The following is a 24553-nucleotide window of genomic DNA, read 5'->3' on the forward strand; positions in this document are numbered from 1 at the left end:
CAAAATAGAACGGCATCAGTCGGCTGTTACCCTTTGTGGTTCCTTGATATGATGATATTTTGGTCTTCATGAACGTCATCACGGAGTTCACTGCCATGGTGTCCTTGGTATGGTGCTGAAACTGCCGCGCGCAAGTTTGGCACTCGATCAAACAACGCTTCCGAGACAGTTTCATCCTACGAAGATGATGTTTTCTCCAATGGGATGAGGATGTATATACACCATCTTAAAAAAAATACAGCCTCAGCAGTATATATTTACTTATAGTGAAGTATCACAAGGTTCATCTTCAAATACCATGAGTCTTGCGTAAGGATCAGTTGACTAATGTGTACATTGCATCAGCGCAGCAGTCCATTGTCCCTTGCTTCATACATCCATCGGAGCACAGTCCATCATCCAATGATCTCAGCCACGACGTCTCAGAGCGCAGTGGGAGACTTTTCAAAGCACGATGTATGGATAGAGATGCATTGTGGCGTTGAGAGAACATTTCTTTTCTGCATACTCTCTTAGACATGTTAATGGAATGCTACATGTGCCATATGCAATCTGCATTACGGAATACTGTTAGCAGACCTTTGATGAGGCTGCACCCTCTCTCTTTCAACCGAATCTCTGCCACATGTAAATTGAGAGGTCATGAGGCCAGACATTTTCTGACGAAGAGTCAAGAGGGGGGTCTTGTGAAACCTAGAGCCCTAATAGTTCATATGTAAATTAACTAGGCATAATTTAATTCATTGAGAGCAGGTTACCTCCTTCTGACTACATATTTATACCTAATGAAATGACGTTGTTAATTTAGAAAGGCTGTTGGACTGCACTCTGTATATTGAGGGACGAGAGGACTAGTCGCTACACAAATTAGAGGAGATTATACTAACCAGGGACGGATGAGACATGAGCACAGCTTGTCTTGGAGCATTGGCCAGTCAATACTCAAACTGTCAGAGTAGCCTAACGCACTGCTTTGCTAGAAAGATTACATGTCACACCGGAGAATTATCACCAACCAAAAAAGTGAACTGGAGAGTCGCAACCATGCCACTCCCGCTGGTGCATTCCTTGCAGGCATTGTTCAGATTTCATGATCCGCGTCCCTTCTCTCGGCATAGGACGGCAGAACGACCTGTATAAATGTACATTTACTCTTAGTCTGGTTGGAGGGATGTCCAATTTTTATAGATGAATTCATTCTAGTCTTGTCCAAGGTTGTAATTTTCATGCTGATTGACAATTACATACTCTTATTACTTATATAATATTTTCTGCTTTACAGCTTCAAGAAAGAGTTTGTCTCAAGATCGGCTGATGTTTTAAAGGCGAAATAGCGAACATGAAGGGATATGACGATATGGCAAGCCCCAAAGGAATTCAGCAGCGACAGCAGGCTTCAAACTCGAACATCACCGGCAGCCATGTGAAGATGCCGGCAATGGAGCCATTGGATGGCGCACCACCAGCAATTGCTATTGTGGGAATAGGGTTGAAACTCCCAGGTGGAATCACAACAACTGACGAGTACTGGGATCTCCTCATAAATAAAAAGAATACACGACGACAGGTCCCTAAGGATCGATATGGAGCACATGCCTTCGAGAGCAAGCTGGGGACGCCTGGTACGTTGAAAAGCACATACGGACACTATTTGGACCGAGATCTGGAGAAATGGGACGCGTCATTCTTTTCCATGAGCAAAGCGGAAGTTGAAAAGCTTGATCCGCAGCACAGACTGCTGCTTGAGGTGATTTGGGAATGCATAGAGAACGGGGGCCAGAAGAACTGGCGCGGCCGCAACATTGGCTGTTACGTTGGCGTCTTTGGTGAAGATTGGCTGGACCTGTATGCCAAAGACCCTCAGCATCTAGGCATGCACCGAATTTTGACCGGGGGAGATTTTGCACTATCCAACCGCGCGTCGTATGAATATGATTTGAGAGGTCCCAGGTATGTTGAGAATGAAGGTTTCTTCTATCATTTAGTGTTGTGGTTGACAAATCAACAGCATGACTATTCGTACTGCGTGTTCGTCTTCACTTGTTGCACTCCACGAGGCCTGTCAAGCCATATATACCGGCGAGTGTGAGTCTGCAGTTGTTGCTGGGACCAGTTTGTTCCTATCGCCGACTATGGCTATCGCCTTATCCGAACAGGGGGTCCTCTCACCGACAGGCTCATGCAAGACGTTTGACGCCAAAGCAGACGGATATGCTCGCGGTGAAGTAATCAATGCAGTTTTTATTAAGAAGCTCGAAGATGCAATCCGCGACGGCGATCCGATCCGAGGTGTCATCCGAGCGACAGCCACAAACTTTGACGGCAAAACAATTGGCATTACAAATCCCAACCAAGAGGCGCATGTAGCTCTCATGCGTCGTGCTTATAACGTGGCCAAAATCTCGAATATTAGCGATACAGCTTTTGTCGAATGCCATGGGACAGGCACATCGGTCGGCGATCCGATGGAAACAGGAGCAGTAGGCCAAGTCTTTGGTGATCATGGTATATACATCGGATCGGTCAGTTGTTGCCTCAGAAGCGAACTAGTTCCGCCTGACAAGAGACAAACTAACAGTATGTCTTTCAGGTGAAACCAAACATTGGCCACGGAGAAGGCGCATCTGGTTTGAGCAGCTTGATCAAGGCTGTCTTGTCTCTGGAACATGAGACAATCCCACCACAGATCAACTTCTCTGAGCCTAGTCCCAAAAGTGAGGCAATACCACAACATGAGCCCTAATGATGTTTGGCGAAGTTGACAATTGAGAAAGTCAAATGGGATAAATACCGTTTCAAAGTCCCAACAAAGCCAACTCCATGGCCAAAAGACCGCTTGAAGCGTGTCTCAGTGAACTGCTTTGGCGTGGGAGGTGCTAACGCTCATGTACGTAGCTTGGGTTTATAATGTTGAAAATGTATTCACAGACAGCTAACTACCTAGCAGGTTATTGTTGATTCAGCCAAGCCATACATCTCGCAAGAAGAAAAACCTTCCACCAAGAGCCCACAGCTACTAGTCATTTCCGCTCATCAGGCCAATTCATTGAAACAAAGAGCATTAGAGCTATTCAATTATGCTGAAAGACATCCAGACAGGGTGCCGGATCTTGCATACACCCTGGGAGCGAGAAGAGAAGACTTAGGCCAGCGAGCTTTTGCTATTTACGATGGTGTAAACCTCCCTGAACTCTCCCCCATCATCAAGTATAAGGAACCCCCTCAGGTAAATTTTGTCTTTACCGGACAAGGGGCCCAATGGGCAGGGATGGGTGCCGACCTTCTCGAACAATATCCTTCCTTTCAAGATGATATCCGGAAAATGGATGCTACTCTCAAGAGCCTGCCCCATCGTCCTCAATGGACAATAGAGGAAGAGCTCAAGCGACCCCAAGAGGAAAGCAAACTTCAACAACCCGAATTCTCACAGCCGATCTGCACCGCTCTTCAAATCGGTATTGTTAATCTTCTTAAAGGATGGGGCGTCAACCCCGCGGCCGTAGTTGGTCATTCCAGCGGCGAGATGGGCGCTGCCTATGCAGCTGGTGCTCTAACTCTCGAAGCAGCTATTATAATCGCTTACTATCGCGGGCAAGTGACACAACATCATGGACGGATTGGTGCAATGGCAGCCGTTGGTCTCGGTTGCGAAGATGTGACTCCCTATCTCCAGGACGGCATTGTGGTGGCATGTGAGAACAGTCCCAAGAGTGTGACCTTGTCAGGGGACATGGACCGTTTAGATGAGGTGATTTCCCGTATCAAGGAACACATGCCCGATTGTTTTGCCCGTAAGCTGAGAGTCGAGAGAGCTTACCATTCGCATCACATGTGTGAGATTGGCGATAGATATGAGAAGCTACTCGATGGCTTCGTGAAAGATGCGAAGCCCATTGTGCCCTTCTTCACCAGCGTTACTGCGAGGCAGATCAAGAGAGCTGGACAGTTGGGACCATCTTATTGGAGACAAAATCTAGAAAACCCAGTCTTGTTTTCGCCAGCAGTGCAGCTTATGATGCACTCTGCTGTTAGAGATACAGTCTATCTTGAAATAGGTCCCCATTCTGCTCTCTCTGGCCCTCTTCGAGATATCTTCAAGTCTATCCAGATGTCCAACGCATCAACTTACATCCCGACACTCATTAGAAACGAAAATGGGCCCAAGTCGATGCTCAGCTCGCTCGGGCGTCTATATCAAGAGGCTGTCCCTGTTAATATTGCAGCCACAACGACAGGTCGTGCTGTGTTGACAGATCTTCCTAATTACGCTTGGCAACATGATACCACGTACTGGTATGAGAGTCGAGTCTCACGAGAATGGCGCCTTCGCAAATTCTCTCCTCACGAACTTCTTGGAAACCGCATTCTCGAATCTGATGACTTGGAGCCTTCTTGGAGAAATATGTTTCGTTTGGATAATGTGCCCTGGGCTCGCGATCATAAGATCCAAGATGACATTGTCCTGCCCGCTACTGCTTACATCGCAATGGCTATTGAGGCTGTAAGACAGCTCAACGGTGGCGACAAAACAGATGCATCTCTAAGACAGGTGGAGATTCAAAATGCCTTGGTATTAAAGGAACAACAAGCACACGAGATTATTACGCATCTCCGTCCAGTTCGGCTCACTTCAAAGCTTAAGTCTGTCTGGTACGAGTTTTCCATATCATCTTTCAATGGTACTTCCTGGACCAAGCACTGTACTGGAAAAGTCCGCACAGGAAAAGAAATCAGTGCCGGCTCCGAAGATGTTAGTGAACAGCCGCGCCAAGTTTCCACTGCAGGATGGTATCGCGCTATGAAAAAAGTTGGACTGAATTACGGCCCCGATTTCCAGGGCTTATCCAACATTTCAGCTCACCCGGGGCGAAATACTGCTACTGCTACTATTAGGAAACGCGATCCAACAATGGTTCCCTACTATCCTTTGCACCCCAGTATTATTGATCTTGTACTACAAGTCTTTACCGTAGCGATTGCTGATGGGTTAACTCGCAAACTCAAACAACTTTGTGTGCCGACCTATATCGATGAGCTATACATCAGCAATGGCCAGCCAGAAATGCGCCTCGGGACAGCTGCGGTATCAAGCGCAACGGGAGCAATTCGCGGCTCTGCCACCATCATGGCCGACAATAAAGTGATCTTGAGTCTAAGAAATGGAGAGTTTAGCCCCCTGGAGAGTGGCGATACGGATGAAGCTTGTCCGCTACCAGCTGCTCACTTACACTGGAAACCCCACGTCGATTTCATTGCTCAAAATAACCTCATACACTCGGTCCGCTCGCCTCCAGGCGAAGTGGCAAAGGTTGAAAAGTTGGCTCTTTTATATCAGTTGGATTTACTTCGACGAATCGAGCGCCTCTCAACTTCTGCCCACCTGGCACATTTTCACAAATGGCTCACTAAGCAACGGACAAAGGCTCTCAATGGAAATTACGAGAATGTCCTGGATTGCGCATGTCTCGCTCGTCTTAGTTCAAACAAGATGAACACAGAAATCGACACTACGAAGAAACTCCTCCTCTACACTGGCTGTGCCAAAATTTCTCTGCTTCTTAGTTGACTAGCTGCAGCAGCTGAGGCAATCTTCAAGGGCGTAGAGAACGCCGATAACATACTCAAACAAGATGGACATTTTAGTGACCTGTGCAGTTTCATCAGTGGAAAGAGTGATTTCTCACTGTTACTCAGCTCTTTGGCTCATATCAATCCAACAATGAGGGTCTTGGAGCTTGGGTCTGGTTCCACTAATACCACTGCTGCGACTGTGAAAGCGCTCGTTAACTCAGCCGGTGAACGCAGTTATAGCACATACGTCTACACAGCCCGAAACGAAGAAACTATTCAGCTTGCAAGTAAGGAACTAGATGGGTATGACAATATCGAGTACAAGATCTTGGACATCTCCAAAGATCCTAAATCGCAAGACTTTGACCTTTCTTCATTCGATCTCATCATTGCCAACAGAACGCTTCATTTGTACCCGCATGTTCAAGATACCCTTCAGAATATTCATAAACTCATCAAACCGAACGGTCGATTACTTATCCAAGAGTTGTCACCAAGTGCGAACTTTTATAAATTCATCATGGGCCTCACTCCCGAGTGGTGGAGAGATATAGAAGATGATCGCAAGGACGAGCGCCTGCATGAGACACACCAGTGGCATGACCTTCTTATAAATGCTGGATTCTCAGGTAGCGAAGGTCTGATTATGGACGATGATCACATTACAGCGAATAATCTCACTACTGTGGCTACTCCTATTCGCGAGCCTGGAAAAGTCACTCTTCTTGGACATTCACAAACTCAGGATCACATAAATGATCTTTCCGGGTTACTGGGTGAGATGGGCTACGAAGTTGAATTCCGTACTCTTTCACAGGAGCCTGATCCAGAGGCAGATGTCATCTCTCTTTTAGACCTTCACGACATAATGTTCTTTGAGATGGCTGAAGATACTTTTACCTCATGGCAGAAATATCTTGGCAAATTTCCTGCTGAAAGAGGGTTATTATGGGTAACTGGACACGCCCAAGTCGGATCACAGGATCCTCGGTACGCAACCTCCATTGGCGCAACTCGAAATATTAGATCCGAGCTTTCGCTAGACTTTGCCACGTTAGAGATTGATTTAGCGAATTTCGATCCGGAAAGCATTTTACATGTTTTCCACAAGTTCTGTAATAGAGTCAAAGATGATGAGTTTGATCCTGATTGGGAGTATGCAATTGTCAATGGAAGGGTCATAATACCGCGATATCAGTGGATAGATATCGCAGAACATGCTGGAGAGACACCTTGTACAGAATCTGAGTCTCCCAAAAAGCTCGAACTTGCGCGCATGGGCCAACTACAAACGCTTCAGTGGGTTGAAGACGAGACAAAACTGGTTCAAGACAATCAAGTCGAGATTGAGCCTCGTGCTGTTGGTATGAACTTTAAAGACGTTCTTGTTGCCATGGGTATTGTTGAAGGTTACAAACCTGGTCTTGGGATCGAGTGTTCTGGCATCGTCCGCAAACTCGGCAATAATGTCCAAGGCCTCTCACCTGGAGATCGAGTAATGACCATTGGTCACGGATGCTTTACAACAAGCTTCATCTCAGAGGCAAGTCTTGTGGTCAAAATTCCCGACAGCCTCAGCTTTGAGGATGCTGCTACAGTTCCATGTGTTTATGCCACTGCAATCCATGCACTCATCAACTTGGGCGGATTGTGTAAGGGCATGTCAGTTCTCGTCCATTCTGCCTGTGGTGGTGTCGGTAATGCCGCACTCAACATCTGTAAAATGATGGGTGCCGTTATATACGCCACTGTCGGCAATCCCGAGAAGGTGCAGTATCTGATTGAGAACTTTGGGATTCCTCGCGAGCACATCTTTAACTCTCGTGATGTCTCATTCTATGGAAACCTCATGGCCGTTACTAATGGCCAAGGCGCTGATTTAGTGCTCAACTCATTATCAGGAGAGTTGTTGCACACTTCATGGAAGTGTGTTGCTCCGTTTGGGAAGATGCTTGAAATTGGAAAACGGGACTTCATCGGCCGAGGGCAGCTTGGGATGGAAGTATTCGAGCCCAACCGCTCATTTCATGGCATTGACATGTCGCAAATGGCTGTTGAAAGGCCAGACATGTGTAAAAAGATGCTACAACAATTCAACAGGTACTATGAGGAGGGTGCTATCAAGCCTATCGCACCTGTTAAGCACTTTGAGGCTGGGGATATCGTTGAGGCTTTCCGATACATGCAAAAGGGCCAACACATTGGCAAGATTGTCGTATCCATGCCAACAGACCCATCGAAGCTCCGATCAGCAGCAAAACCTCAAGCTGTAAAGTTCAAATCTGACAGAACCTACCTGTTAGTAGGAGGACTTGGCGGCTTAGGCAAATCTGTCTCCAACTGGATAGTAGAGAACGGCGCACATCATATAATGTATTTGTCGCGATCCGCTGGAGATTCTGAACAAGATAAGAGGTTTATCAAAGAGATCGAATCACAAGGGTGTGCGGTTCAGGCCATTAAAGGGAGCGTTACAAGTCTGCAAGATGTTTACCGAGCGGTGGAACAGGCGACAATGCCAATCGCAGGAGTTTTCTTGATGACTATGATTCTGAGGGTAAATTCACATACTTTTTGCAAGTTGAATCAAGGCTAACAAGAGTATAAATAGGACCGTGGTATTCTACAGCTCTCTCACGATGACTGGTTTACGGCTGCCAGACCCAAAGTTGACGGCGCCATTAATCTCCATCAAGCTTTGGAACACTGTGATTTGGATTTCTTCACCTTATTCAGCTCCATATCCTATGTCGTAGGCCAGGTAGGCCAAGCAAACTATTCAGCAGCCAATGCTTACTTGACGGCGTTTACTCAATTCCGTCACCAGCAAGGTTTGCCTGCGGGTGTGGTGAATGTAGGTGTTGTGGACGATATTGGATACGTGGTTGAAAATCCGGCTCTCCTGGAGCAGTTCCGTGCCCTAAACTTCTATACAATGAGCGAAACCGAACTCCTCGATGCCCTCGCGTATACCCTGTCTCATCAACACCCAGCAGCGTCCTCTTCAGACGATGGCTTCTTTAATCCAGCGGAGCTTACCATTGGCCTCAAAAGCACGAGGCCACTCTCTGATCCTAATAACCGCTCCATTTGGAAGCGCGACCGACGCATGGCCCAAGCACATCTCCAAGATGCCGGTGCAACTTCCGGTGCTTCAACCGGATCCGAGGACTTTGGTCAGTTCATGAAGAGTGTCAATGCCAGCCCCTCGCTACTCGATACACCGAGCAACCTCGATTTTCTGACAGCTCAGATTGGCACGTGTATTTACAACCTCATGTCACGAGATGTCAAGGACCTGGACCTTAGCCTAAGTTTGACCCAGCTTGGTATTGATTCGCTTGTTGCCATCGAGATTCGCAATTGGTGGCGCCGTACGCTTGGAGTTAACGTCAGCATGCTTGAGTTTATGGGTGCTGGAAGCATAGAAAACTTGGGCAAATTAGCTGCCAAGGGCATAAAGGAAGCCCACAGAGCCGCAGGAGCGTCACATGGCATTGATGGCTTACCGTACCATCCATCAGGTTGCTTTTGAACCCCGCCCTTCGCCTTGCCTATACGATCTTAAACTTCTTGCTTGGCACATTCCCAATGAAGTTTGAGGCGGGCTTTGCTTGAAAGATGTACATGTTTGTCGCGCCAGCTACCTGATTCCGGCGTCTTCTACTTCTGTTAATCATATGCTCTCAACCCTACACACCATCTTCTATATCAATTACCATAACATTTTGTTGTCCTTCGTTAGTATATACTTCTTTTAATATTTCATATGTATAGTCTCAGTCCCGTCAGCCCGCGGTTGTGCTAGTTTCATAAAGACGATGTTTCCCCTGCATTGCTTTGTTGTCTTTACGATGTGCTACAATCACAAGTCAGGGTCGAAACAAGCGGTGAAGCCATTAATATATCCTTCATATTCTCCTGCGTCCTTCACATTACACCACATTAATTGAGTGGCTTAATAGCGTGCTAGAGTAGCACCTCCTTGCAGCAGGCGTCTGGCCGAAATGACGTTGGGTAGGACCCTGGCCTCGCCTGTGAGAGTGGGGGTAGGATGTAAGGGAGGGAACACATTGTACATATGTATCCGCCATGTATGAAGATATCGTAAGTATGTCAGTAGAGGAGTCATCATGCTTGTAGGCATCATAAGGCATTGCTTGCATATAGTGGCTGCAGAGCTCAAAACATGAACACATCATGCATTAATTAACACGACATACAGGGACTCGCCAAGGCAAAACACAGCCAGGAAATTTATTTTCTCCAGAGGGATCTAATTGATCTTATCTAATCGCTCAGGGTCTTTGCGATGCCCACGATGAGCTGCCTCATGGCGACTCTCTGCCCTCATTCGCTTCCCCTAGAAATTGTTGAAGGAATTTTACAAGTGTAAACATACTTCGAGCATTTTATCCGTCTTTTTCCCACACAATTTAGTGCTTTTATGATCATTACAGCACGAAACAATACCATCTATGACTGCACTTTGATGTAACTACCAATCTTGGGTATCACCCTGTCAATTGTAAGTGAAAACTATCAGAATCGTAGGCACATGTATACCGTTTCAAACGTAAGAGGACAACACTAGCAAAGCCGGGCAAAAGATTCGAACAATCCAATAAGTATCACCAAAATCCGGAAACATATATAGAGTTCGTCGAAACATGAATGCGTGTCACAAAAGCCCAGACAGAAAAGAACGTACTCTGTGTACTTCCATGAGAAACAATCTAGCTCATGATCCAATAACAACAGAAAAGATAGAACAAAGGTAAAAGTTTCCTCAGAGAAGCAATTAAAAGAACAACCCTTTTCACCTTCCACTTTGCACCTCATCTCCCTTTATACAATAAATAAGGGGCAATAAGATGCCTTACACATGAAGAAAATGGCGTCAACTTATCATGCAGTCCATACCACCCTAGATCATCCACCAAATGCAGCTAACGAAATTGAAACGCATCCGAATGTCCGAGATCACCTCCGCTAGTTCATCTCATGTGTGAGCAAAGAACTTTAAATGTTCATTCAGTATAGTGATTTTTTTTAATTAGCACCAGGCAAGTAAAGAGGAATCTCCATAGGTAGGTCCTTGTGAGGCTTGAGCGAGTCGATGCCGCCAGACACGTGGGTTTGCTCCACAGGCTTGCGAGTGAAGAAGACAAGCATATCCCGATGCGCCTCCTTGTTTTTATCGACGGGGAAAACTGGTGACAAGCTGTGCTTACGCTCGTGGTCGACGACCATCAGCGTATCAAGGAACCTCTTGTGCTGGACTCGACCAACCAAGTGGATTGGCTGAATCTGTTCCAGGGGGATGCCGGTCTTCTCTTCCATGTCGTGCATGAATGTGGCAGCACTGTTGTCTGACATGTTGTAGCTTCCCAAAAAGGTGGTCATGGTGTGGTCGACACCATCAGAGTGCACACCCTCGAGCGCAGGCTCTCCCAGAATATGGGGAGTGGTAACAGTGCGGAGGTTGAACAGGGTGCACACCCACTTGTTAATTCCGTACTCTAGCTTGGGACGGTGAGCAATCTCTATGCCATGGATGATCATGGCCTTGAAGGCAAAGAGCGCCTGGAAGATTGAGTTGAGCTGCAAATCATTTTCAACCTCGTCAAATCGGCGGATAGCACCAGAGTCGTAGCGGTTGAAGTCCTCTTCGACGGTCAGGCAAAAGGGCTGGAATTCTAGGCGGCGAATAGAGTGTGTATCAAAGTCGAGACAGAAGCGGCTGTTGCGCGTCAGGCGGAAGGGCAGGGTAGGGTCGTGGTACAGCCTGTCTGAGACAGTCTTCATGCCGGGGATGTCAGACTCCTTGGCGCCGAGTCCGAGCATAAGTTCGATCATCTCCTCAGACTCGACGAAGATAGCACGATCACGCAGGTATTTTTCGCGAAGCTTCATGATCTTGCCGATGGTCTCGTAGAACTTGGGTTTATACGCTTGATCTCGGACGTTAAGCTGTGTGTAGCCCTCTACCTGGGGGGTTGGCTGCGAAATCTGCTGCTGATGCTGTTGAACCTGTTGAGCCATATAAGGGGGAGGGGGCGGGCCGTTGCTCAGAGGCGTCTGGGTGGCGATAGCCTCTACGGCCTTGGCCTTTCCAGACTCGTGAAACAAACGTTGGCTGCCTCGGTTGGTGATGAGAGGCGAAGAACGAAGCAGGGGTGCAGAAGCACGGACTGCACGTTGAGCGGACCTGAATGAAGACATGATGTTGATGAGTCAAGACGATATATAAGATTTAGAAGAGTTTGCTTTCTTTTTATTGCAAAACAAGAAAATCTTCAATTTTGTTTTCAAAAAATCTTTAAATGATCAGGAGTCAGTTCAGGAGTGGCTCAGGATAGCCCCCTATCAGGATTTGTAAGAGTAGCTCAGGATAGCTCTCTGTCAGGAGTGAATAAGAGTAGCTCAGGATAGCTCTCTGTAACAAAAGAAATTCAGGATTTGAGTTTGTATGGCTCAGGATAGCCCTCAATAAAAGACTTGCTTCTACTGTCAACTTTCCAAGAAAACGAGAACGAGAACGAAAACTTAGAACAACTCCCTGTGCAAGATAAAGAGATCTGGAAGAAAATGTGGATGAAAGAGCTCCAAGTACAAATTGCTTGTGTGATCCAAGATAATGATGGTAGTCAAGGGAAGATGGGAAATAGCGCCTTCTTATTCTCGAAAGGGGTGTATAGAGTCAATGGACTTTGGGACACAAAAAGCGACTTGTGGTGGGGAGGAAAAGGGAGGGATGGGGGAGGTGCGGATCAAACAACAGACTCCTAAGCGCTGTGATGCTCGATTTGGGTCCTTTGATGCTGTCCTACACAGAGTAGCATTGTACCATTCTTGCCGTAAACTACCTCGATGAGAAACAAGGCAAATCAGTCGACGTCTTTTCTCCCTCAGCCAACCTTGAGACACACACTAGCGTTGTAATCTGATGTCGTTGCCTACGCGATGCCACACAAGTTCTTAGTATGCCACAACGTAGCTTACCAACTTACTACGAGCACAAGGCAGGGGTAAAGACCAGACACGCTTAGTTTTGTCGCTTAACTCCTTACCGACGGTTCTCGGGACGATACCTGGACATCCGGCATGTCTACTTGTCGATGGATGGCACTAACAGACGGGAATATTACGATCCTCTAACCGAGGTTTCGTAATGAGCTCATAAATTTTGGGTCTATCTGACGGCATGTAAGACATCTTTGACTACATTAGAACTCTGCCAGACTAATTCTCTTTGTCGTAAATGTTCAGATACGTCAGCCTAAGCTAGTACGGCAACACATGGTCCATACAGGTATCAGTATCGGAAGTACGAGGCACAATCCGTGATAGATGATACATGTATGATGAGGTCGAGACCAAGAAAATGAGGTAGAAGTCAATACATGAACTTCACATGCTACATGCCCTCTGCCTCGATATAGCGTTATTTGACGCGAGGGGGCTACGTCAACGACCAACCAATGAACCGCCTAGTGTTGTCTTAGATGGTGGACGAGCAGCAGCCGGTGAGTGTTACAAGCGTCTGAACACATCAGCCCTGTGCCGTGCCGTACCAAAAGGGGATAAAGGTGCATACGGGGCTGAAGCCACTTCCTTACATGTACTCTCAAAGGGTGGTTTATTACTGTGATGGCTGAGTCTAACCATCGAGGCACACGCGGTAGTATCCCGATCTGGAAACATGGACACGGGAACTACTCCGTATCAACGGTTCTTTTCGTGTTACACAGCATCCCGTGTGCGTGGGGATTATATCTGGTCAGTCATAATGGCTTCGCCTGGGGGAGAAAAGGCCCGAGCGGATGAACGAGAGGCGAACCATTACGCTCAGATACCATCCCAATCAATATACATGTACATCATAGCCTGTGTGAGACTTGATACGTCAACAAGGAATTCTAGCTAGGCGGAATGAGAGATGCAACTCCGACGCAATACGTTGGAGCCGAAGCGAAGCGATTCGAGGTGAGCGCTCGAGAGAGGTGAATTTCGTTCATTGGCCCATGTGATCTATCCGTGCGGATGCTTTCCAAGTTCTCAGACGGCACGGGATTAACTGATGCCGGGGAAGAATTAATTAATTGTATTTTAATACTTGGCTTTCGACTGCCCACGTAGCATGTTATATTGACTTGGATTTTGTTCCTGAAACGCTTGTGGCGCCCTTGGCGGGATGTCTGGCATTAGTGGGTGTATTTACGTTTATACATGACATGGCAATACTGATTGTGAGTCGCACAGGCGGGAACATATCAAGAGATTAGATTGACTCCAAATAGAAGATATAAATTAATACAAATAATTACGAAATGAGCCGCTGCCTTCTGGCATGGTGCCCCAATCGAAGGTCACTACTCTCTATCTACTGAGTCGAGTTATTGCCTTGCCTGAAGTGTGGTTTACAGTCCCGGATTTAGTCGTCTAAAAGCGTATAAACGGAGTTTTTAATTACTACATGCTTATATTACAAGCCCTCTACAGGTATCCCACATAATGCAATGGGCCTAAACCAGGCCAGTATCCGACCTCTTCTCCAGCCCCGGATTCGTGCCGCCTCATCCCTCGCCTACGTATCCGACCTATTACACCATTACCACCTGCATGTATCTCTGCCATACTCTCACAAACGTAATGACCGCCATGACGGCCCACGCCTCCCCCAGCTCACCGGTCGCTCCACTATTGATGAACTCGAACTTAGCGGCCTTTTTGCTCAGGCCCGTTGCATCCGCCCAGACGGCCAGAATCTCTCCGTCCGTGTTCTCATACGTCGATACGTCTCCATCGTCCTTCTCATCATCCGAAGTTGCATATGCATCTGCATAGCTCTCCGCGACTCGCCTGAGTTTCCATCCACGGACCCATTCATGCAAGTCCTTGACCTCTTTCCCTCCCGTGCCCACCCACTCGAACCGCTCGACACGTCGCGTTGTCTTCTCCCCCTCTCTCTGGGGCACGGGCACGGTAAAGGAATACAAGTCCACGAAGCGCTTCGTCCGGCGGGACATTTTCTCCTCAATAACTTCCTGGCCGGGCCCGAGAGGGGGGAGAGTGACGACATTGCCCATGGCCGTCTTGCCAGAGTTGCGGACGGCTGCGAGCGGGGGAGAATCCAGGGTAGGGCCGTTGTACATGATGAGGTCCCCCCACCAACCTTGTGGTAGGTTGAACATGTAGAGCGGCTGAGAGCCGTGGCCGAGGGATAGCTTGAGTTTCTTCCATGAGGGGTCGTAGTTGAGCTCCAATGTTTTTGGGAATGTCACACCTTCCAGCGAGGCTTTGTGGATTTTCTGGTGAGCTTCTCTTGATTCGGCACCGCCCATTGTGAGAAGGGTATGATACAGGATAGAGATGGACTGTCTTGTGTAGGTACCAGTATTGATGAACTGATGAATTCCTTGCTGAAGATTAGATGAGAGTAAAAGATTTTGATGATGAATATATTCACCAAGCTGCCCCCAGATCGCCAGCTTTATATCCCAAATCCGTTTCCTTGTTCTCATCGCCTGAAAATCCTCTTTTCAGCCGGTTGCCAAATGCGGTAATACCCAGCGCTGGTGAGGCGTTGAGCGCCACATGGCAGCTGTTGCGGAAGGATCATAGCACAGCCACGCTCAGGAGCCAATGATGTAATTGACCTCAGATTGGAAAAATATTGGCCATGATTCTCATGGGAATTGCGTTAAATCGCGTGTCATCTAAATATAGCCTTGATCTCAATGACGGTGATGATATCGACAATAAGCAGCAAATATGGTTGATACCTGATTATACTCGACCAGGGCACGGCGAAGAATTCCGTTACAGCACTATTTATTACGGGGAGGGACACTAACACCTATTAATATGAGATAGGTGATATCAATTACACATGTATAGAGAGAGATGGAGAGAATGAGGTTGGTTAATCATATATCTGTCTCTTCTATATAGTCGTCGTCTCTTCCATATGGTCCCTCTATGCATTCTTTGCGGCGGCATCAACAGCATCGGCCATCTCCTTCATGTTTGTAAACTTCCATGAATAGGACACCTTGTCGGCATACGCTTCTGGATCTCCTCCCATGACGCTCTCAACCTCCTCGCCTCGCTCAATCCAAACGCTCGTCAGTCCAATTTGCGCTGCCGGCACATGGTCGTGATGCAAGCTCTGTGCCGTGTGTAAGATATTTTCCTTCTCAACACCCAGGTCCTTGTCACAGTGCTCAATGAGATACCGGAAGTTGTTCAAGTCTGGCTTATACGACCCAATTTCTTGAGCCGTGTAAATGGCATCGAAAGGGAAGCCCTGGAACTGCTTCTCCAACGTGCGCTTGAACGAGTCGAGGTCTACGTTGGACAAAATCACAAGCTTATAGTGCTTATGTAGCCGTTTCAACGCTTCGAGAGTGTCTGGATAGATGGCCCAGTCGCCGACACCGAATCCAAACTTTGACTTTGCGTCCTCATCGGCCGAGACGCCCAGCTCAGCTGCGAGATTACCATATGCGGCGGCCAGTACGGCGTGGTATAGGTAGGTTGGGTTGGCTGTCTGGACGAGTCCCTCGTGTCGGACCAAGGCTTTGAGTAAGCCGAGACGATTATTCTTGAGGGGATGTGAATCGGCGAGCTGTTGATTCAGAGGTTGAAGATTGTTGTAGATGCCAGACTCCCAGTCCACGAGAGTACCGTAGCAGTCAAAGGTGAGGGCCTTGAAGGAGGTGATCGGTCGAGTCGTCGCCATCTTTGCCACAGCTGCTTCTGCTTGTTAATTGCTTGCCTCGTTTTCAATCTTGCCGTTTCTGATGGTACCTGGATTTCTTGATTTATATCAGGTTAGAATTGAGATTCTTGAGAATCTATTATTACAAAGAACGGCTCAAAGTTGAAGCTTCATGCACTGCCAAAGCTCTGCCGCCCCGCCCTGTTCACGGCTACATATCGCTACTGCGCCGATGGCGGGGTTGGTTGATGCGGGGCATTTTTCATATGACACTCTCATGTCCTGTTCAGGCTCGCTCGTGTTTATTTCCATCATGTTTCGTCACTTGTAATGCATACTTGTGCCTTTATCTCGTTGCCTATTTGGGAAATTGGATAACACATATTATTCACATAGAGTGCTGAAAACACACAGTAGTCATCATTACAAGAACTATTCTCATTCGTCTTCTGGACTAATATCCTTTGTAATCCTGGTGGGAATCACTTCTCATTTGTTCCGGCATTACCTCCATAATAATAATTGGCTACGCGGTCTGCTTTCCTGCAGCAGCAGGCAGCAACAATTGCAAATATCTCGAGGTGGGGGGATTTTAGACCAGGCGGTATAATCTCATACTCGAAGGCAAGAAGTCTGCATAGACTTACCTTGCACGCGTTCTTCTCCGAAGATAACGACGCTGACCAAACTGTATTACTACACTGAGGAAGAACTATCTTACGTACCAGAGGAGATACTACGTAAGACCCTTATTGGAGCTGGAGCGTGGCAGCACCACGTCATGAGACATTGATCCTGCATAACCGCTTATTGTCGGGAGAAGGAAACGGCCAGGGTGATTTAACTCGTCCATATGTGATCAGAGTATATTGCGCTGCATGAAAGGACTGTTATACCCCGTGCCTAACAGGCCCTGAGTCCTTGTCCCGCTACGTCAGCTGTACCATTGAGATACTCCTCTCGAAGCGCGCCTGGCTGCTCTTCTCGAGCTGAGAATGGCAGCAGACTAAAAGGAAATAGGAATTGATCTTTTAAGCGCTTAGATGTGATGATGATAAGTGTATAGAGCGAAGAGCTTCGGCCCCCTCATTTTCTAGAGCAACTGCCCAAACCACCAAGTCTCATTTATGACGATCATGGTCTCTAACAGATAGCACGAAGAGACATGCACATATAGCAGTATTTCATATTTATTCGCCTATTCAATCTACCCCATTTTCTATGGCCCGTTCCTTCTATGGCTTTCTGTAAATATTATTTGTTCCATTACCGGTTTACCAGGTATACCTCTCCTTAAAGATGCCCTGTAAGACGCAAATCAATCTCAATGTCATGTTCCGAGCAAGCACCACGCGGTCAATACTCGTGTTAAAAGTAATCCAGCTTTGGCTTACCACCGAAAGACGGGTTTGTAGTATTTCCAATGCTGTCTAAAATTTCCAGTGACAGATTCAACTGTGCAGTGATGTCTTTGATCTGAGTGTAGTTAGTTAACCATCTTCAAAAGATTCATTTCAGTCTGATACCGAACTTCATACCTGCGAGTCATTCTCCCTATCAAACATCTCATAGTGGTTCGAATTCACATCAAGCACTGCTTTGATGAAATCTGGGGTGTTGCCTGCCCAACCCAGTGTACGATCACCACGATACTTGTCTATTATGAACGGTTCTGTTCTGCCTTCTGGGAGTGGCATAGATTGAGTCGCTCGTATCAGAACTGTGGGCGGTGGTGTTATTGGTGTCCTCTCGGATTGCGACTCCTCTAATGGTTGGCTATACTGTGGCACTTCGATCGGCGACCATGTTCCCTGAAAAGGCTTATATAGCACTTTGCCGGGGGCCACAGAGTATCGTCTTCCACCAACGCCGAAGAAGACTGGCTTCCCATTGCATGCAGGTCCGTCCCACTTGGGCACCTCCCAGTTGTCAAGCATCTCGTCGCAGCGATCGAAGCACTTTTGGACGGGCGCTGGAATGCCTTCGAGGACAGGATCGTCGGTAAGGCCTTCAACCTGGCTGTAGGGGATATGGTATGGCGAGTCCATCATAACGATACCCAAAACTTTGATCGTAGCCTCCGGGTCGTCAGCTAAGAAGCGCGCGACAGCTAAAGACAGATATCCACCGAGGGACCAGCCTGCGAATAGAACAACAAAAAGATGGTCAGTCTTGCGGGATACCGAAATTACAGATTACGATGCACACCAAGGACAATCATCCCCAGCAGAAATTCCACCAGATGATGCGTGCTAGTATGACATGGCCTGCGCCTCCACTCTACACATACCGCCTAGCAAGATGTTTCCTTTGATACCCGCATCTTTCATGTTTTGGATGTACAAGCGCGCCATCTCATCCATACCGCCCTCAAAGGCGCCTCCATCGAAGAAATGAGGGTTGTGAATTGCCCATACTTCGCGATACAAGCTTCCTAGCATGAAATATCCAAACGTCGTGCCGCCTCCATCGTGTATCAAGACCAATGGAGGGGGCGGATTCGCCCGTTTGTAGACTGGAGTAACCTGAACTTTTGTGGGATTGGGGCCGTCTTCGTACATTATAAAGAGATGTAATCTTCGTAAAATGTTTGTTAGAGATTCGAGAAAAGATTACAAGACACACTCAACACAAAGCAAACTATGCACTTGCTCGAGAAACAGAAATGTCATCAATTCGTCTCTCCCCGGTCGCGGCCTGATGGATGACTCGAGCTTCCTTCGTGTCTTACGTCCCACAGGCTGGGCTCTGTTCGGTGGAAAGCTAATCCACCCCGACAATATGGCCTTTCTCTACTAATGGGAGATCCTTGTCCTGTCTATCTGACTGCGACTGTAGTCGTTATGTAAGCTTGCGCGCTCTGAGGGCGATAAGTGGACTTTGGAGGAATCAACGAGATCTATACAGGGATGCGAAGCGGGTTCGCAGCGGGCCCGATATTCGCACACCAGCTAATCTTGAACCTTATGGTTTTAAGCCCGGCAATGCGGTTACGATGATCAGATCAGCTAGGTGGGAGATCCGCTATAACTGGGCTGGAAGTGCCGCCCCATTTAGAGATCGGATGCTCCATTTCAAGCTCACGAGAGTAGAGTTGATATACCATCTCGTACGGAACAGTTGGGCCACAATCTCAACAAGATAAGACGAGAAAACGTGTACGAGTAAATGACACAACTGGGTGACGTAGCACCTGTACGCGAACCAGAGAGAATTGCAATAGTATCCCCCTCCTGACGCTCCCTGCAGCTACCTATTTGGACCATTACCATCTAAAATCCTCTACGTCTATTGTCTCTGACCGCTTCGTACTCGGGCTTGATGCTTTCTACTGACTGTGATCGGCATTCTTACAGGGCGACAGATGAACAAATTCGTGCAGCGATTGGCTTCGGCCTTCGCGTCTAAGAATTTCTTTTTGCAATGAGAGTAATTCCTCCCTGCAGCTCCTACGGTCTCAGAACGGCGTTAAAGTACTGCTTTGCTTCGGAGCCGCCCTGTAGGTTGGCTAGCTACAAGGGATGAGCTGGCGCAATTTCTCTCCCTACATATGAGGCGGCGCCTCAAAATGCACATTTGCGCCCTCTCAGGTTTGCCGCATCCTCTTGGCAAATATTGCACTTTTCCTGCCCAGTGTTAGCTTCAACGCAGAAACAAGACGTATTAATTAAAATTGCGACCTGAAATGTTCTAGCTGTCCCGTGTGCATACACGAATAACAGAGCATTACGCTCATTTCGAAATTCATCCCGTGCGCCACGCCTAAAGAGCGGGCTGCCTCATGCACATGTGTGGTAGCACCCAGGCTTCTGAACGGCTGAGAATATCGGCTGGCGGTACAGTAGTAATACAAGATCCACTCCCACAATGATCGTCGCCGGAGTCAGCACCAAAGGACTCAGGGACGGGAGCAAGGGTCAAGGGCGTGTGTCCCCTTTGCTCGCACTAACCCTTGCTAACTGGATATTACTCAGGTTGCATCTATCTGAGTAATATGATACCCCCTTGCGTCTGTAGCTGCGGCTGGGAAGAAGACGGCTTTAACAGGCTTTGGTAGAATTCTACCCCGATTGTGATTGAGTGTGGGCTTCCCGCTGTGTGATTCGAAAAAGGAAGGCAATCGTGCACCATACCTGTAGAGCCAAGAAGAAAGAAGAGGTATAGCGGTCTTGGGACTTTTGAAAGTGTGTCTACGAAAGCTAGACCATTGACATCACACATGTCAGTATCGGCCGTAGGAGCATGCCGAGGACCATGGATGAACTCTGCCTGAAAATCATGGTAGCTTGCTACGTTGAAGAGAAATAAAACGATCGTTTCCTTTGTTAGGGACAATATGAGGGAGATTAGCTTCTCAAGAAGCTACTGTAGATATCGCTATTGTAGTATTAACCTTAGTGTAAGATATCACTGTAAAATTTTAATTTAGTTGTATCTAGTTTGGCTTTGTCCCAGGATTTTGCGATCTGGTTGTCTCTACCGTATTGTTTCTGGAAAATGATCCCTATCATGAGTATGTATTTTAATGATAATTTCTTCCAGAAGCCCTTGAAGTGTGTGCTCCATTGGGTAGATCAATCGTTTCATTCGGTAGTAATAATCATGCTGGTGTCAACTATTATGCAGACGAGGCATTGCTTGGACCCATGACCACGTCACATCACATTAAGAAGATGAAGCCGAACAATGATTGATTTGTTTTAACGGACTAGAGAAACATCTGACAGTCTGTGCTAGCATAATTACTATTACCCTTATCATAGCCGAGGCTTCTTCGCTGGTCAGGCACCAAATCCAATGCTTGGCTTCGGGTACTGTGCTCTTAGACCAACAATGCCTTGGGCAAATACGAAGTACTATTGCTAATTTAAACAACTTGCCCAGTAGCATGACATTAAATAGATTAGAGTTACTTTTGATATGGAGTAGATGTAATTACAAGATGATATGCGAGTGATCCTGCTTTCATCAGTCAGGCCATATTCGCCATATTCGTTCCATTTCTATCAACAACTCAGTCTTCAGGATAGTTATGCAGCTTGTCGATCAAATGCTTACGCAGGATGTTGTAGTTGTTACTCAGACCAAGTGCTTAGAAGCACAATGTCTCAAATTCAGAGTGAAGGCTGGGTGAGGCTGAGAGGGTGTTTATGATAAGGCATTATTCTTTCCATCTTTTGTTACTTATGAGACACCATGAGGTCAGTCCAGCGGTATGTTCTTATCTGTTTTTTCTCAATGGAAACTTCGTGTGAGCTCAGACCTATGCGTTAGGTAGATGGTTGTACTGGTGACTTAGCTCTATGAACGGCAAAGCATAATGTTATGCAATAATGTTGTATCAGCCACCTCCTGGAACTCTTTTACGCCAAGGATCCGTATGTCTCCCTAGTTAACTATAATGAAGCAAGAGTCTGACATCCCATATGTTGTAGGATTTCAGTGTGGTAGCAATGCATGGCATCCAAAAGGATGAAAGATATCTATGACGTGTCTTCTTGATGAGGAGGTTATTACATCTGATATCATCCATTAGGTGCCGTGTATTACTTCTTCTACTTCTCTTGTGGTTGTTCGTAGGTACGAACTCCTATATATCACGGAAGACACATGGGTGTAGTCAATGAAACTACAGCAAAAAACATGTCAACTGATATTGTACTTGTCCTCTTACCGAAAAAATATAGTGGAGGCTTCTCTATACAACCCCTAGCTCCGGGACTTAAGAGAAGGGATCCCACGTGCTTCGACACAGGGCGATGATGCCCACGAGGAACAAAGAGAATGTCTCACTTGTTATTTGACACTTTCGAAGGGGTAAATACTTTCTATGTGTGCTCACTTATAGAAGAGGCTGATGAATTTGAGATAGTATTGTTCGAAAACGCATTCTTCTAAGCTCATGAATCTGTCAACTCTCTTCGAGACTTTCGAATATTCGACACTCTGACTTCTTCAAACGGTCTAGAAACCTCTCTCATAATCTTTATTGTTAACTCATACTAGGGAAGACGACTGTACGATATCATATCAGAGTTCCCGCTACCGATCATTTTGCGAATGTTGAAACTGCGGTTAGGCGATATCCGCAATAGAAGTATAGAAGATTGACAATACGACCAAATTCGAGTAGAAGTATATTGTGCCTATCGATTGCTGGATAAATTCTCCTTTATTGCCAATAATCATCTGATTTACGACACCCACACACGATTACATTGCCTTCAAATAAATCTTGGTGAACAGTCATATTACGTCGAGACTCCAGAGACTATGCCGTTGATGTCACAGTCTCAATTGCTCATGGTCAGTATATTAACTCTAATGTCATGCTTCAACAACAGAATGATGCATTTTGATCTGGTTCTAACATTGAAAAGGAAAAGCTTTGTCTCTTTTCTCGCTCTGAGATCCCTCCTCTCAACCCACGTGTTGAGCACAAACTTGTCAACCCTTGTTACTGACAGTTCTCGAAAACTAACGAGTCTTTATAACGATCTTTCTATATCGCCATGCAGACGGATTCATGGCAAATAGGAGGCGAATACTCCCATCATAATTTTTTTACTCGACGATATCATGTTGACAACACCATCAAGACCAACACCAGACTTTCAAATGAACAACTCTCAGAGGCATATCGTGAGGCACAAAGGGCAGCTGAGACAGAAATATTTACTATGGGCTATGCCTTGTGTGAGTATGAACAACTCGCTCGGTTAGACTATTTCATCTTGATACTTCTACATCTTGGTTTGAACGCAACTAGCTATGCTTTCTCAACGCCCTTATTATGCAATTACATACCGCACGCCATCGGTGCTATCTCCGAGCCACCGGCAAATGACATCAGAAGAGAAACTGTCGACAAAGCGTTGGAGCCGCTGCCATCTATCACCAAGACAAGCCAAAGAAGGGGGAATCTTGCTGTTTTGGGTATCTAAGTCATTGCATAGGGAATATATTAGATCTCTAGATCTTGCCTATAGGGTCTGCGATAGTCGCGACCGACTTACTCTCTCAACTTCCAACCTTCGACATCCAAAGACAGGCAGGCGTCAATCCAACACTTATCCTGTGCGTTTACATATATAATACCGGCTCTCATATACATCTTCTCACTTCGGGTTTCGCTCCTTATTTCTGGATAATACGATAATAGGTTGCCCCAAATTTTCTACCTGATCTGTCATTGGTAGCCAACTCCCAATGCTCCCGTTCAATCAGGCCTCTACTCTCGCTGGCCGCCTGGGGTACACGGCCCATCGATGGTGCTGTATTCTCAGCTTACATGCACTCTACTCCGTATTCATGCACTGTGGGTTTAGTGCTGAATGCAATTTCAACGCCTGTCAGACATTTACGATGTTGAACGAATCGACAATTACAGACTTCAAGAGAGAATAGATGGAGATGTCTCGTTGCTTTGGTCCAAGCTCTGCCGATGTTACATCCATGCTGACAACAGCCTGACGACATTTCCCCCCCAACCTACTCACTGCAGCACCTCTAATCTACTAAATAGAAACAGCTAAACTGCATCATCATTCCACCGGGTTGGAGCTCAGTTCCTGTGCTTCTTGGCACATACAGGCATTGGCTCTATCATACATCCAGCCAGTCGAGGGTGACTCTCCTTCACCGACTCATGGCAAACTCTTCGTCATTGACCACTCATCGACGTCCAGAGTAGCAGCCTATATCCACACACTGCTTTTTATTCGCCGAATTGTACCGATTGCAACTCACGCAACCAATATTACCCTCCTACGATGCTACCACGTCCATCCTTGCCCCGACACACGTCAACCGTACTCCTTATTGCACACATCCAACCTCCAGCGCTTGGGCCCCTGAAACCAATGCTGAATTATTTCTCCCCGACACCCCTGTCGGAAAATATCATCATCAGCAGAAATAAAAAAGTCCCGGTAGCGGGGAAATACAGTTCGTATGGGCTGCCGCTTGCACCACCTACACTGCAATAAGATGCCAACTGCCTACAAGGGCAACTATTCTATCCAAAAGACAAGGATGACACTGTAGAATGGCGGTAAAATGAGGAAAGGAATCAAACCGTTATACGACTGTCAGCATCGCTTGCCATTCCCCCACAAGATTCTGCCCATGAAAGAGTTACATCGCAAGCACGCGCGTCTCCAATCTACGGCCGAACCAGGTACACCACCACAAAGCAAGCGAGTCTCGAACCTTGCATGAGGAGAGAGGGAATGAAAGAAAGGGAAAGCAACAGGA

The 24553-nt window shown here is 46.8% G+C and overlaps 5 protein-coding genes across 5 annotated transcripts; 1 reads left to right on the forward strand and 4 right to left on the reverse strand.

The window, feature by feature from the left end:
* Nucleotides 1-1438: 1438 nt before the first annotated feature.
* Nucleotides 1439-9106, forward strand: V8C40DRAFT_274977 (putative polyketide synthase; the record flags this gene model as incomplete). The annotated part of the gene is made up of 8 exons (XM_083220655.1): nucleotides 1439-1950; nucleotides 2009-2522; nucleotides 2591-2714; nucleotides 2775-2887; nucleotides 2948-5561; nucleotides 5604-7066; nucleotides 7229-8128; nucleotides 8183-9106. 8 exons carry the CDS (start codon nucleotides 1439-1441, stop codon nucleotides 9104-9106), a joined length of 7164 nt encoding a protein of 2387 aa, XP_083073128.1.
* A 1252-nt stretch (nucleotides 9107-10358) lies between these two features.
* On the reverse strand, nucleotides 10359-11614 carry V8C40DRAFT_245521 (2OG-Fe dioxygenase family protein; the record flags this gene model as incomplete). Its single annotated transcript, XM_083215924.1, has 1 exon — nucleotides 10359-11614. A coding segment is annotated over exon 1 (860 nt), but the record flags the coding sequence as incomplete, so codon positions are not given.
* A 2398-nt stretch (nucleotides 11615-14012) lies between these two features.
* On the reverse strand, nucleotides 14013-15052 carry V8C40DRAFT_245522 (uncharacterized protein). Its single transcript, XM_083215925.1, has one exon. The coding sequence runs from the start codon at nucleotides 14916-14918 to the stop codon at nucleotides 14178-14180; it is 741 nt and encodes a 246-aa protein (XP_083073130.1). The 5' UTR covers nucleotides 14919-15052; the 3' UTR covers nucleotides 14013-14177.
* Nucleotides 15053-15436: 384 nt separating this feature from the next.
* V8C40DRAFT_245525 (HAD-like domain-containing protein) lies at nucleotides 15437-16544 on the reverse strand. The gene is made up of 2 exons (XM_083215926.1): nucleotides 16387-16544; nucleotides 15437-16329 (listed from the first exon to the last, which is right to left on the reverse strand). The coding sequence occupies exon 2, from the start codon at nucleotides 16316-16318 to the stop codon at nucleotides 15554-15556; it is 765 nt and encodes a 254-aa protein (XP_083073131.1). The 5' UTR covers nucleotides 16319-16329; nucleotides 16387-16544; the 3' UTR covers nucleotides 15437-15553.
* A 929-nt stretch (nucleotides 16545-17473) lies between these two features.
* V8C40DRAFT_245532 (thioesterase domain-containing protein) lies at nucleotides 17474-19147 on the reverse strand. The gene is made up of 3 exons (XM_083215927.1): nucleotides 18588-19147; nucleotides 17836-18437; nucleotides 17474-17773 (listed from the first exon to the last, which is right to left on the reverse strand). The coding sequence occupies exons 1-3, from the start codon at nucleotides 18856-18858 to the stop codon at nucleotides 17666-17668; spliced, it is 981 nt and encodes a 326-aa protein (XP_083073132.1). The 5' UTR covers nucleotides 18859-19147; the 3' UTR covers nucleotides 17474-17665.
* Nucleotides 19148-24553: the final 5406 nt, after the last annotated feature.

This window comes from Trichoderma camerunense (assembly GCF_050948025.1).
Source record: "Trichoderma camerunense strain CBS 138272 chromosome Unknown V8C40scaffold_9, whole genome shotgun sequence".
Lineage (NCBI taxonomy): Eukaryota > Fungi > Ascomycota > Sordariomycetes > Hypocreales > Hypocreaceae > Trichoderma > Trichoderma camerunense.

Coding starts and splice junctions, on each gene's coding strand:
- V8C40DRAFT_245522 (XM_083215925.1), bottom strand. CDS start 14,918: ATGGGCGGTGCCGAATCAAGAGAAGCTCACCAGAAAATCCACAAAGCC.
- V8C40DRAFT_245525 (XM_083215926.1), bottom strand. CDS start 16,318: ATGGCGACGACTCGACCGATCACCTCCTTCAAGGCCCTCACCTTTGAC.
- V8C40DRAFT_245532 (XM_083215927.1), bottom strand. CDS start 18,858: ATGTACGAAGACGGCCCCAATCCCACAAAAGTTCAGGTTACTCCAGTC. Junction 18,438..18,587: donor AGGAAACATCTTGCTAGGCG/GTATGTGTAGAG, acceptor TTCTATTCGCAG/GCTGGTCCCTCGGTGGATAT. Junction 17,774..17,835: donor ATAGGGAGAATGACTCGCAG/GTATGAAGTTCG, acceptor AACTACACTCAG/ATCAAAGACATCACTGCACA.